The sequence below is a fragment of the Catharus ustulatus genome, chromosome 11 (assembly GCF_009819885.2).
Source record: "Catharus ustulatus isolate bCatUst1 chromosome 11, bCatUst1.pri.v2, whole genome shotgun sequence".
Taxonomy (NCBI): domain Eukaryota; kingdom Metazoa; phylum Chordata; class Aves; order Passeriformes; family Turdidae; genus Catharus; species Catharus ustulatus.
Window position 1 is genome coordinate 17,076,752 of NC_046231.1, and position 13,028 is coordinate 17,089,779.

Consider the following 13,028-nt stretch of genomic DNA (forward strand, 5'->3'; position numbering starts at 1 on the left):
GTCTCCAAATGCCAATTGATTCAGATTGCTCTCATTTGAAAAACTCCAACATAAAGCTCAGAAAAATCCATTAAGTAATTTCAGAGGTAAAACTTGGAATAAAAATAAGCGTTTACATGAAACTTTGAAGTGAAACAGTGGAAGGATGAGTTGATGTGTTTTCAGTGTCTGGCTGTGTCATTATGTGCTGTGGCTGTGGGCAAGTTGGTGGGCGAGTTCAGAAGCTGTAGGGTTTGCATGAATGCCTAGTTTAGGGTGTGAGTAGGAAAATAAGTAGGCATGAACTTTGTGAGGGGGTGGTTGGGTGTGAGCAGAGTGTGCGTGCTGAAGGATTTGTGCAGCCACAGAGAGAGGAGCGTTACTTGTTTTTTAGTTTTGCATGGAAGCTGTTTGGCTGACTGGTTATGAGTAGGACACTTGTAAATTATAGTGATGTGTTTTCCCACTAGTTATTTGGCAACTGGATTATCCATGCAGCTCAAAGATAGCAGCTTCAGTGGGGAGAGAAAAAAAAGCGTGAAGGGGCACAGAAACACTTGGGAAGTGTTATTGGTATCACCTGCCTGTCTGATCCATAAGGTAGCTTCTGCAAGTACAGAAAAATAAAAAAGGCCTATTTAATTTTCAAATTATCAGTCTGTGGGACCAGTAAAAATTTTATTTTTTGTGATAGTTTGACTCTTGAGGTCTTGCCTCAGCTTCTTAATGCCGAGAGGTTTGCAGCTCTCTCAGGGCAGTGAGGTCTGGGGTGGTTGTGTGAATTCCTGCAGAATTCCCTTAAATGTTTATCTAATCCCCTCTGTGTGCCCCTGGAGCAAATCCTGCCATTTACAAAGCACAGAAGTCTCCCTGCATATCTCTAACATCTTGTGGTATGTTCCTGAGCCTGAGAACAGGAGGGTTCCTCAGGAAGAAACCGCCACAGGACAAAGAGTGGTTTGGCTCAAGGTGATGTTGCTGTGCATCCCAGAGCAGCTATACCCGAGCCAGGTTAGCTCTTGGTTTTCTCTTCTGTAACAACTCAGCCAGAAACCTGCACTTCTTTTGGTAGCACTCTTTGTCCTGGCAATTGCCTTAAAGTAGATCCATTGCCCTGGTTTATTTTATTTAGTTTGAGAGCCTGGTGTAAATTAGGATGGTGTAAGAGGGCTTTTCCCCGAACAAACCATGCTTATACTGGTAAGTTTGGCCTGAGTTGTGGCATAGATCCACCAACCTTTTATAGGATAGATCTGGTCCAAGCATTCCTGGTATCCTCAGCAGTAGCAGCAGATGTTCCCATCTGAACAGATCTGTCACTGTCTGGCATGAGTCGTTCCTGGCCAGCTCAAACTTGCAACTCTTTATATTTTGCTCACTTACTGTCTGCTTGCCTGGATCACAGGGAGCATGTGGGAACTACCTGAACAAAGAGGATATTTAAGCTCATATTCTCAGACAAATGTAATGTTGTTGCGCAGGGACTGTGCTGCTGCATTACAAATTGAATTAAGACATTTTTGTTACCTCAGCAAGTTTTGTCTTTGATTTTCACGCATCTGCGTGAGCAGATTGCAGATGGCTCTATGTGTTCTATACTGTTCCCCAAGGCTTTTCAAACTCAGTAATGGACCAGTAATCATATTTAAGTCTTTTTTCAGATGAGCATAATATAACTAAACAAGAATGTAAATGTAAGGTTAAGTTCACATTATTTTTATGTACTTATAAATAGCTGTACTGATTGTAAATGGGTTTTGGTGAGAAATAACCTGACAGCATTTGCATCTTCTCACTTGTCCTGTTCAACCTTCTGACATCCTTGTAAGGCCCTGCACAGCCACAACCAATGCTGAAATAGATTTCCATGGAGATGTGGGGGTCATGTCCCCATCACTGACCTCCTGCCCTTTCCTCTGTGTGCTGGCACTTGGAGCATTTGCAGTTGTCACAGGGGAGCCTGCTGAGACTCCATCCCTGTGTGAGTGTGCCTGGGAGCATCTGTGAGTGCTGGTGTGGGAGGTGGGATGGGATGTCCCTCTGCACCCTGGGGGTTCCACTGGGCACTTCTTGTTACACCTGTTGGACAAACAATATTGTAGAGCAAGGTCAACTAGGAGCCAACATATGCCAGGAGCTTCTGCTGCTTATTTCCTGGTACCTGTTTGGTTTTTACTGACATTTAGAGATCTTTTATTGTGTTTTAAAACTTCAATTTGGGATGAATATTGAAGTCAGGGACACAAATGGCAGCTGGAGCTGGGAGCTGTTTGGTTGTCAGGACCTTGTTCTCCCAGGTTCTGCTTTAGCCAAATCATGCTGTACTTGTGCCAGGAGTTGTTCCCTCTTCACTGGGTGTGCAAGGCAGTGTTGTGGTAACTGTCAAGGAGAGCTCTAAAGCCATTGTTGTCTTCAAGATTTCTCTTGAGAAGTTTGTTTCTGGCAGTCTCCTGGGAGCTTTGGAGGTTGCCCTGGCAGTAGGAAGTCAGGAACAGATCTGGCCAGAATTTGTTTCCAGACTTTGTTTTTTAAATTGGGCATAGTTTTGTTTTGGTTTTGATTAAAAAAAATAATAATAATTGAAATGCTGCCTATTATGTTTTAGTGGTAGCTGAGTTGTAAAGTCTCTGTGACTTTGAGAGGCAGTAAATCAAAATAGTTGCCTTGGCCAGAAACTCTGTGCCTGGCACAACTCAGAAGTGCCTGCATGCATGTTATGTTTGGATAAGTAGTTGAGGGGCAACAATGATAAAGGTATGTTAAAAGTTTATGGTTTGAAAAGGGATTTAGAAGTCACTATACCAGGCTTGAATGGGGAGTTGTTAATTATATTCCTGCTCCAACAAGCCCCTAGAGATTGCCTGAAGGGAAGAAGCCATAAGGCTCTTACCCAGCCCAAAATAGTAAAAAAATACAGTTGGGCTGCTGCTGCATGCCAGGCAAAGGGAGAACTGGGAATCAGAGCATCTTGTTTACCCAGGAGAACTAAAGATGAAATTTCTTGTCCTTTCTTTGTATCTGGGGACGCGCAGCTCCTTGGCGTGCCTGACGTAAGAGGTGAGCTGGGATGGAAGGTGTGGCAGGATGGGGCTGCTTGGGATGTCTGGGTAATTTATACTCTGTAGGTTGCCTTTACACTTGTGTTAATTGCCTTGTTTGGCAAAACCCTTATTATAAAAAGAACCTTTTTTTATTCTTTTTGTTTTTTCTTTTTTTCTTTTTGATTTAGAGTGTATTTTATGGCTGGAACAGGGCTGCTCTGAAGTTGCTGATGTGTCTGGAGCTGATGAGTTTAAAATGCTTGACTTGTGTTTTGGGTTTTTTGGTGGTGGTTTTTTTTTAATTCTTTGAACCTGTTTTGTTTGTGTTGGTCTCGGCTGCAGTTCCTAGGAACTTTTTCCTGGTGTGGACTGACAAACATGAGTGGTAATGAATGGTTTGAAAGGATTTGTTTCCTCACTCTGTTCAGACTCTTATTCTGAATATTGTACAAAAAAATTCTGTCTGTGCTGGTACTGAGTACCAGTGTATTGCTACCCATGCACAAGGGAGTCTCCACTTCTGTCTTTGCCTCTCATATATTATCTTTGCCATGGCTTAATATGTCCAAAAAATCACAATAAATCACTGCTTATACACAGCTCTGAAAGTCCTTGTTCCTATCAAGGAAGTATTTCCTTAATACCATGTGGTCAGTGGCTGGTTTATGTCCTCAGGCATGTTGGTTTACATCCCCTGGATGGTGTGAGCTGCCTGGTGCAGCTCTTGTTTATGGCCATGAAGAGTGCTCTGCATTGGAGACTCCTGTGCTGATGAAATCCATGTTCCTGGTTCCTTTTTCCTCTTGGCTGTGGGATTGCTTTCTGTGAAAGTCCTGTTTTCCAGCTCTGGCATATCCAGAATTCCAGTGCTTCCCTCAGTTGGATTCCAAACATCTTCCAGCTGTTCCTCAACACTACTCATGCAGTTAAAATTTTGAACATTTGACTTCATACTTATCATCAATTATGAAAATCTTTCTCTGACTCTCTTGCTTATTCCTCCCATGTGGCGTAAGGATAAGTGAGGTATAAAAACCTGGTTAATCCAAGCTTTCCTAGCAGATCTATTGGTGTTTGTTAAATAATAATATTAGTAAGTTACAGGAATATTTGAGTTATTAGACACATGCTACACAGCATTGCATTTCTTAAATATATATAGTAGCAAATTTATCAGCATGGGTATGGCACTGTACTTGTTTCTTCTAAAAAAGCGTTTTTAACAAGTTTAAAAGTAGAGTTAACTTGAAAGAAATCACATTTCAAGTAAGACACTCTTCATTTTTTGGCTCAAGACTCTATTTTAAAAATATCTTCCCTTGTTTTTCTGAGGAAGTCCTGGTTCCAAACTGCTACCTAAAAAGTGTGACACTGCTGGGCATCGTCAGTTCAGTGAGTGGACTGGAGTGTCAAGTGGAGCAGAAAAAAACCAAACCCAAACCACCTTTCTAAACCCAGTGGCAGGTGTTTCTATCCCAGGAAAGTCCATCACAGATGAGCAGTGACTGCTGAACCAGGTCTGTTCCACATCACAGATGAGCCTGAGCTGTGCTTTGTGCCATGGACAGGGTGCACAAACCACAGGTGCCCAGCAGCTCGTCTGCATTGCTTGTGTTTGACCTGTTTGCAAGCTCAGCTGCTGCAGCTGCTTGGTTGTTTTGGCTGGCTAAAGAAACCCAAAGTGAAATGAAACATCAGGTCCTTGGTGCTGCTGAGAACTCCCAGGGTCCATGCTTGGGCACAGTTTTTTGAGTGTGTGTTCTGTCTGCTTAGGGCTAACTCACATGTTTAGGCAAGACACTCTGGTTGAGGGTAGATTTCCAATTTAGATTACAATCTAGCTCGGGATGAGCTCAGTGTAATCAGGGTAATTTCAGATTTTCATGGTAAACAAGCTCTTCATTGAGGAAAGTCCATGAGCTCTGTACATGTCCCCTGTGCTGCTGTTGAAGGAATTGTCTTGTTCCCTTTCTGATGGAAAGAGGGGAAGCCACATTTTTGCCTGATTTAAAGTTTTCAATAGTTGAAAAAAAATTAAGTTATGTAGTTTATATCAAAGTAACAAAGCAACTTCTGCAAGATTTTGTGCTGAGCTGTTAAATGGACTCCTTTACCTTGAGATCTGAAGTTGGAGTTAATCTTAAGGAGAGAGACATAGGAGAGGCATAGCCAAAATCCTCTGAGAGCTGGCACCCTTTGCAGGGTGTGGTGAAGACAGGCTTTTATGTGTGCTGCTAAAGGCCAGGGTGCGACCTCAAAGGAAACCTTCTGATTTGGTTGTAAAATATCTTTTTGGAGGATGGCAGTGGGTGGAGTGAACTGCTGCATCATGTTTTTATGTCTGACCTGTTTAATAATGTGATTATTAAGGGGTTTTTTTGCACGTAGAAGGACCAGCCTTTATGGGAGAAAATGTTGCAGGGATAAAGGCAGACAAATGAAAATCTTCACCATTAAAATGGTCAGTTCTAAGTAGGACTTAATTGGATTTACCATGGAAGGCTTTTACTTGAACAACTCAAACCTACATAAGGAAGCCCAGACCAGGAGACTAAATTGACCTTATGTTTGCATCAGAAGCAGATTTTTTGTTTTCTCCTTGGTGATGCAAAGTCTCCAAGTACTCACTTGTCATTTTTGGGACTGAGTCATCCTTGTGAGCATGTTGTAGGTTTGCTGCATGTCTTTGCTGGAACCGTTTGTTGGAGGTCCAACTTCATTTTAAAATGCTGATGTTCACTGGAAAAGGCCAAAACAGTGAAGCAGGTAAAGGATAAATCATCAAACCCCAATTTTATTGCCCTTTGGTTTCGAAGGACAGCTTTGCTACTTGAGTATTAAAGTTTGCTAGTGTGGCAATACTGGCAAAGCATGTGTAGACCAGCCCTTAATGGCTAATCTGGAGCAAAATCATTAATTTGGGAAGACAGCTCCTTTCCAAAAGAGAAGTGTCTCCCTGGTGTCTCCTGCAGTCTGGTTCCTGACACCCTGCAGTGTAAGTAGGTCAGAGAGCTGCGTTTGCACCGTGGTGACGTGAGAGCAGGTAAAAGTTTTGTGTTGCAGAGCGTCAAACCCAAAGCATCTGTCTCTAGTTCCCCAGATTTTTTGATGGCTGTTCACTGTAAATATCAACAACCTGCTTGTGGTGATTGTGGTCTGGAGCATTCTCATAGGCACAGTCTGTGCAGACAGGTGTTTTCTTTACTTGTTTAAGTCCCAATATACCAGCACTCTAAGGATGAAAGCTTTCCATTGTGTGACCATTGTAAAATCACATCACTTGTCTTTTCTTAATAGTTTATAGATAAGGCAGAGATTTCAAAGGTGAAAATATTCCCACAAAATTATGTCTGACTCAGTAAAAGCAAGTGGTGGTGTTGGTGGCCAAGTTCTTAATTTGAATTTTCATTTTGTTTGTTGTTTTGTCTAGTTGAGTTTTTTAAAGTGATTATTCCCCTCCTGTAAACTTTAAACTGTAAAATGTAAGAAAACCAAGTTTTCAGACACATGGATTTTTTTTTTCAAGCTGCTTCTTGTCAATCTTAACTGTCCCACAGCAGTGCTTTCACAGGGATTGACTGTAAGGTCAGAAGTATAGGTTGTGTTTTAATTTGTTTTGCCCTTTTAAAAAAACAGTAAGTTGGAAGTTCCATCTTAATTCTAACAAGAGCTGTGGGCAGTCTTAATTTGCCTATTGGTTTGCTTTTTGCTTGTGGGTTTTTCTGGGTTTTTTTATTATTTGAATGTATTTTATGTTATTAGATGTAAATTGTTCTTAGCAATATCAACATCAGTTCTTGAACCCATCTTTTCATTTTGAGGATTCACCTTGCTTATATTGCTTACATATAGAGAAGAGGTACTGGAATTTTTATCCTCATTCTGCCTCATGTAGGGCATTTCAGATGACTCATTAGGATTGTATTCCTTAAGTGGTGTGGAACAGCAGATTCTAAATTTGTCACACAGACAACATCAAAACACAACATCAACCCATTTGTTCTTATACCACTGGCTCAAGGTGTTGTGTGTGCCAGCAGTTTTCCTGACGAGGCACAAGATGTTGGGGTGGATGTTGAGCATTTATAGAACAGTTTTCTCTTACTGGAAGCAATTTCAACTTACAATCATGATCTTAATTAAAAATGGAAATTACTGTTTTAAAACATGTATGGAGTCAAGTTGCTCAAAATTAAATTACAGTAATTTCACGAATACAAGCCGCACCAATTTGACCAAAATTTTGGTGGAAACCCGGAAGTGCGGCTAATATTCCGGGGCGGCTAATCTATTAACAAAATTCTAAAAGCTGCCAACACGGAAGTGAGAGCCCGCGGCAGCCCCAAGCCAAGCTGGAGCCCGGCCGGCCCCGGCAGAGGTGGGAAAGCCTGGCAGAGGCGGGGCCAGCAGTGTCGGGGGCGGGCGGCAGAGCCTGAGCCAGCAGGGCGGGGCAGGGAGGGCGGCAGAGCCTGAGCCAGCATGGCGGAGGAGCCCGGGAGAACTGGGGCTAGCAGTGCAGGGGAGCATGGCAGAAGCAGGAAGGCCGGCGGGTGGGGCTGCCTGGCAGCGGGGGAAGCCCAGCAGAATCGGGGCCAGCAGCGTGGGGGAGCCCGGCGGTGCGGGGGCCTGCAGTGCCGGCCAGGGCGAGGAAACGCGGCGGCGGTGCAGACGGGAGGGGGCGGCCGGCGAGCGTGGTGGCGGCGGCGGCAGCCCTGCCGGCGGGGCGAGCGAAAGCGCCGCTCGCGAAAGCGCCGCCGCGAGCCGCGAACCGCGAGCCGCGAAAGCGCCGCCGCGAGCCGCGAACCGCGAGCCGCGAGCCGCGAACCGCGAGCCGCGAGCCGCGAGCCGCGAGCCGCGAGCCGCGAACCGCGAACCGCGAACCGCGAGCCGCGAGCCGCGAACCGCGAGCCGCGAGCCGCGAGCCGCGAGCCGCGAGCCGCGAGCCGCGAACCGCGAGCCGCGAGCCGCGAACCGCGAGCCGCGAACCGCGAGCCGCGAACCGCGAGCCGCGAACCGCGAGCCGCGAACCGCGAGCCGCGAACCGCGAGCCGCGAAAGCGCCGCCGCCAGCCGCGAACCGCGAGCCGCGAGCCGCGAGCCGCGAACCGCGAGCCGCGAACCGCGAGCCGCGAGCCGCGAACCGCGAGCCGCGAGCCGCGAGCCGCGAGCCGCGAGCCGCGAGCCGCGAGCCGCGAGCCGCGAGCCGCGAGCCGCGAGCCGCGAGCCGCGAGCCGCGAGCCGCGAGCCGCGAACCGCGAGCCGCGAACCGCGAGCCGCGAACCGCGAGCCGCGAACCGCGAGCCGCGAACCGCGAGCCGCGAACCGCGAGCCGCGAAAGCGCCGCGGGTCGGGCGCGGCGCGGGGCGGGCGCGGCGCTCGCGAGGCGCGGCGCGGGGCGAGCGAAAGCGGCAGCGGGGCGGGCGGCGAGCCCGGCGGCGGCAGCCCTGCCAGCCGGGCGAGCGAACGCGGCAGCGGGGCGGTGCTGACGGGAGAGGGGGGCCAGCGAGCCCGGCGGCGGCGGCAGCACCACCCGGCCAGCCCCGCCGAGCCGTGGCGCTGAGCTGGGCCACCCGGCCCCGTCGGCAACCATGAGCGGGCCGAGCCTGCCTGGCCCCGCCCCGAGCCAGTAAAGCCCGCTATGCCGCGATCCTGTTACTAATTGGCCAATTTGTGAAAGCTGCGCACGGATTCTCGCGATGAACGAAAGTGCGGCTAATATTCGGGGTGCGGCTTATCTATTGACAAAGACAGCAACATTGTCGAGGCACCGGGGGTGCGGCTTATAATCCGTGCGGCTTGTATTCGTGAAACTACTGTACTTGAGAAAACAGGAGGAAGAAGTTGCCTTGTTTCATTTCCTCCACCTCTGTCTTGTCTGTGCTCTGTTCCCAACTCATGGGGGTTTTGGTTGGCTGGGAGGGTTATTTCCTTCTAGATCTTGATGTTCTGGTCTTCCATCTGAATTGAGGAAGACTGAGGTAGCCTTTTCTGCTGTGGTTTGACAGCTTGGAGTGCTTTTAAAGTAATTAAAATGCTGTCCTCAGTAGGAAGCTGTCACATGCCTGTGTTAGAAGCAGCTGTGCTGCAGCTGGCACATCTCTGCACCTTTGGTTGCTGGTTGCCACTTCCAGCTCTCAGCCACACAAATCAGAGGCTGAATAAATCACCCTGAGGAGGAGCATGGCAGAAGGAAGGCATGCTCCTTCTGGGATGCTGACAGATTGGAAAGCCTCTGCTTGAGCATAGCTGGTAACTTATTTTCTAAAGTGAAGTTTGATAGAGGGCAAGGGTTAAGTATTTCTCCATGTGCTGCCCATTGTCTTTCTGAACTGGGAACAAACATGTTTGGGAACTTTCTCATTCTGTCTCTGTGTGTTATGACAGGGATGCCCAGACCTCAGTTTGGGTGCAGGTCACAGCTGGTGCTGGGTGATGCAAGAGGAGATGTGGCTCTGCTTGCACAAATCCTACTTTTTTTCTCCTCCTTCAGCTTTCTTTCCATTTGGACTCATGATTTTTTTTTTTTTTCTTAAACTTTTCCAGCCCCAAACCTGGTTATAATAAGTCCTTGCATCATATTTTTGCTCTTCTCTTCCCATCAGCCAGTAGCTGTCCTGCAGTTTTGATGTGAGTGACAAGGAGTACCTCCAGCTGCCTTTGGGAATGGCTCTCTTGGCATAGCTCAGAAGTACTTGTACTGAAATAAATAACCTTGTATTTTATTAACCAACAAATTAAAATCATGTGGCAGATGGATCACTATTGCTGCCTGTGACAGATGATAGGAGCAAAACTTAATCTGAACTGGGAAGCATTTGCATAAGGTGAATGTTTGCCTAGATATGAGTGTCTGTAATTTTGAAGTAATTTGATTTGTTCTCAAGGTTATTTTTCTGCTTTGGCTTCATGTTTTGGCCTTGCATTAGGGCCTAGGTCATTTCTTTTCAGCTTACAAGCTGTTGATGCCTGAAAAAGTACACAGTAATTAGAACATCTACCCTGATAAGACCCAAAAACTCTGAACAACACCTTCTTGTTACCAGGAGGCGTCAGAGTAAAGTCCATGCAGTAAGGTGATTTAGCTTGGGTGTGTGCAGTTGATGCTAAGATGAAAGTTAGTGATAAATTCCATGAGTCCTTTCCCTAATCTCCCCATTAATGCTGGCATAAACATTCTTATTATATGCCTTGGACCTGTTTTAAGCCCCACAATGTGTTGGACATCCCAGGTTCTGTGTAGATACTGCTGTGTATTTGATCAGAACAGCTGCTCACAGGTACCTGACTCAGGTGAGATCCAGGGATCACCCACCTGACTGTCCTTTCTGTTGAAGGAAGCCAGACACTGTGGCTTAATTTTATGTTAAATTAAAAGAAACACAGTTTCATCCTAGGAATCAAGGAGTGCCTTTTGTTACAAACCAAGAATCCCAGAACTCAAGTGTGAATGGAGGTAGTTTGGATAGATTTGAAAATGTGTGTAAAGGAGCCTTTGCTCTGTTAGAGGTGAGAAAGGACCTTGCCCTGTGTGTATGTGCTCTGTGGCTCGTTTGGAGCTTGTAGACATGGAAGGTGCACACTGCACATGGGCAAGGATGGCTCAGGTTGAGGTACATGTTGTATGTTCTGCTGGAAATGTACATTTGGGACAGGAGTTTTCAGCTGACAAGCTGTAAATCAGTGCCTGCTATTGCAGCATGCGCTTTAATGGGAGTCACATAGTTTTCCTAATCTCCTTCCAAGTGTTAGGAAATAAACAATTTCCTAACCCACACCATGCTATTGTTGTTGTTGTTTGTGTTGTAACTTGTGCCAGGTGCTGTGCAGACAGGGTGAAGCAGCTGCAGCCCTGGTGCAGTGGTACATGGGCACCTGAGCATCTCTGTCTCTGGGTGCTCTGCACAGGAGGAAAGGGATGTGAAGACAGGACCACAAGTATGATGAACTAAAGGGCTAAAATTACTGCCCTTATTCACACTTAAAAATAGCTCCTTACACGCAAAGGTTTTATTTGGTGTGAGTTACAAGTTATTTTGTGAGAAACTTAATTTATTCTGATATGAGTAAGTGAGGCAGAATCTGCCCTTAGCTAAGACCTATTTATGTATTTGCTTAGCATGAGTATGAATAGCAGGAGGCTGGACACTTCCAGCTTAGCAAAGCCACAGCTATTCACATTAAGAAACTGATTCTATCTAAGGATATATTCAAATGAATGTTAAAAAGTTTTAAAAGCTTTTATTTTAGTGTGCTGTGGTATAGATGTAGGTCACTATTTATACACAGAGGTAGTGAAACAAACTTTCTTGTCTTTATATAATGTATTCTTCATTGACCAAAATGTGGAAAAATAAGTTTAAAATTATCTTTTATTAGCTCTTGTGGCTGTTTGCACCAGACTGGTTGATGCTGCTCCCTTTTGAGCACTTAAAGTTGTCTCTCCTGGAAGAAGTGTTTGCTCTGACAGCTGGTGGAAAGCAGAGTGTCTGCTGTGCTATTATTACTTCCTCACCTTTTCCCCTAGCCCCCACCATTCTATTCACAGGCACATCACAGTGCTCCTGGTATGTTTAAAGAAATGGCTTGTAAGTGAAGTGTCCACTGATGTAAATGAATATTTAAAGCTCTGCTGAGCAGCACATGGGCTGTTCCCTGCAACTGTGAGTGCATGGCTTGGTTACAGCCAGGCACAGCATTAGGCTGATAACATCATAAACTACACAAAATGGTAATGCAATCCAAATGTTTGTGCTGCCAGTAAATATTCTGATCACATCTGCTAACTCTAATTATTTCTTCCTTAGTAAAAAGAGTTTTGGTTTTGTTTTGCTTTGGGTTTTTTTCCACCTTTATCAAAGCAAATTCTTGTGTTTCATCTGTCAGCAGAGCTGCTGTTCTGTTGGAAGGTCTGAGTGAAGTTTTTGAATGCTTGTAATGAATGAGCTGGGATAAAAAATACTTTGGCTCTTTGATGGCCTGGGTAGTTTGCAAGGCTGACAGATTTGTTCAGATTGGAAATGTGATAAGCAGTATCAGAGGCCATACCTACGTGCTAATTCAAGGGACAGTCTTTTCATCACACTGAAAGTTTTAACATCTCTGCTGTGGCTCAAGAGCTCCACGTACTGAGATCTCAGATTCTTCAGAAACTGAGAGCCAGCAATGCCCAGTCTTTGAACTCTCCTCTTTTTCTTTTCTCTTCTCTTAGAACAAAATTGAATTACAATCCTCCAAAGGATGATGGCTCAACGTATAAGATTGAACTTGAAGGGATATCTGTTGATATCATGAAAGAGATACTAGACTACATCTTCAGTGGGCAGGTATGGTATTAAAAAACCCCTAAACTTCACTTGGACTATTTGGCAAAATAACTTTAACCCTGCTATCCTGAAAGATGTTTACAGCTTTGTGATAAAACTTCTGCAGAGTGGGACTGTGCATATGAAGTAGAGGCAGTAGGCTCTGCAGGAGTTGTCTCTGCTCTTCTTATGCGGCAGAGAAAGACTTCAAAATTTAGAGTAAATGTCAAATGCTTGTATTAAAATTGGTGGCTACCTTCAGTAACCTGCTTTAAAACAGGCAGTGTTTGTCACCTGTGACAGAGGACTGCTTTGGTAGCCACAGAGATGGAGACCCCATCACTGAGCATTACAGTACACCAGGCACCCTCCCTCGCTGCCCCTCGTGCCCACCTCTCTGGCCTCTTGTCAGATCTGCCTGCCAGGATCCTTAGCAGGAATTAAAGTTGCTGTGTCCAGTTTATTTGGAACCAGACTGAGATTGCTGAACAAATTTAGCTTTCAGCAGAAAAAGAAAAGGCAGATTTAGCTTGAAATTCATTCCTGCATGTGTGTTTAAAAAAATTATTTATTTATTACAGCAAAACTCATTCTAGGTTCCCAGATGAGATGAGCAATTTTATGGTTGGTTACTTCAGGAACTTATCAAAATTTCTGCTCCACACCTTCTGTCAAGCAAATGCCTTTCCAGCCCTGTGTTAATTAAT

General features: G+C 45.6%; 1 protein-coding gene across 2 annotated transcripts in view; it reads left to right on the plus strand.

Annotated features, from left to right (window-relative positions):
• GAN (gigaxonin) overlaps positions 1-13,028 on the plus strand; it is a 41,367-nt gene that overhangs the window by 2,845 nt on the left and 25,494 nt on the right. The window contains exon 2 of one of the 2 annotated variants that reach the window (XM_033069403.2): positions 12,228-12,342. In XM_033069403.2, the coding sequence (XP_032925294.1) occupies positions 12,228-12,342 (115 nt within the window). Of the gene's footprint in view, positions 1-12,227; positions 12,343-13,028 lie in introns of those variants that run through there. The other variant, XM_033069404.2, reaches the window with a different exon arrangement.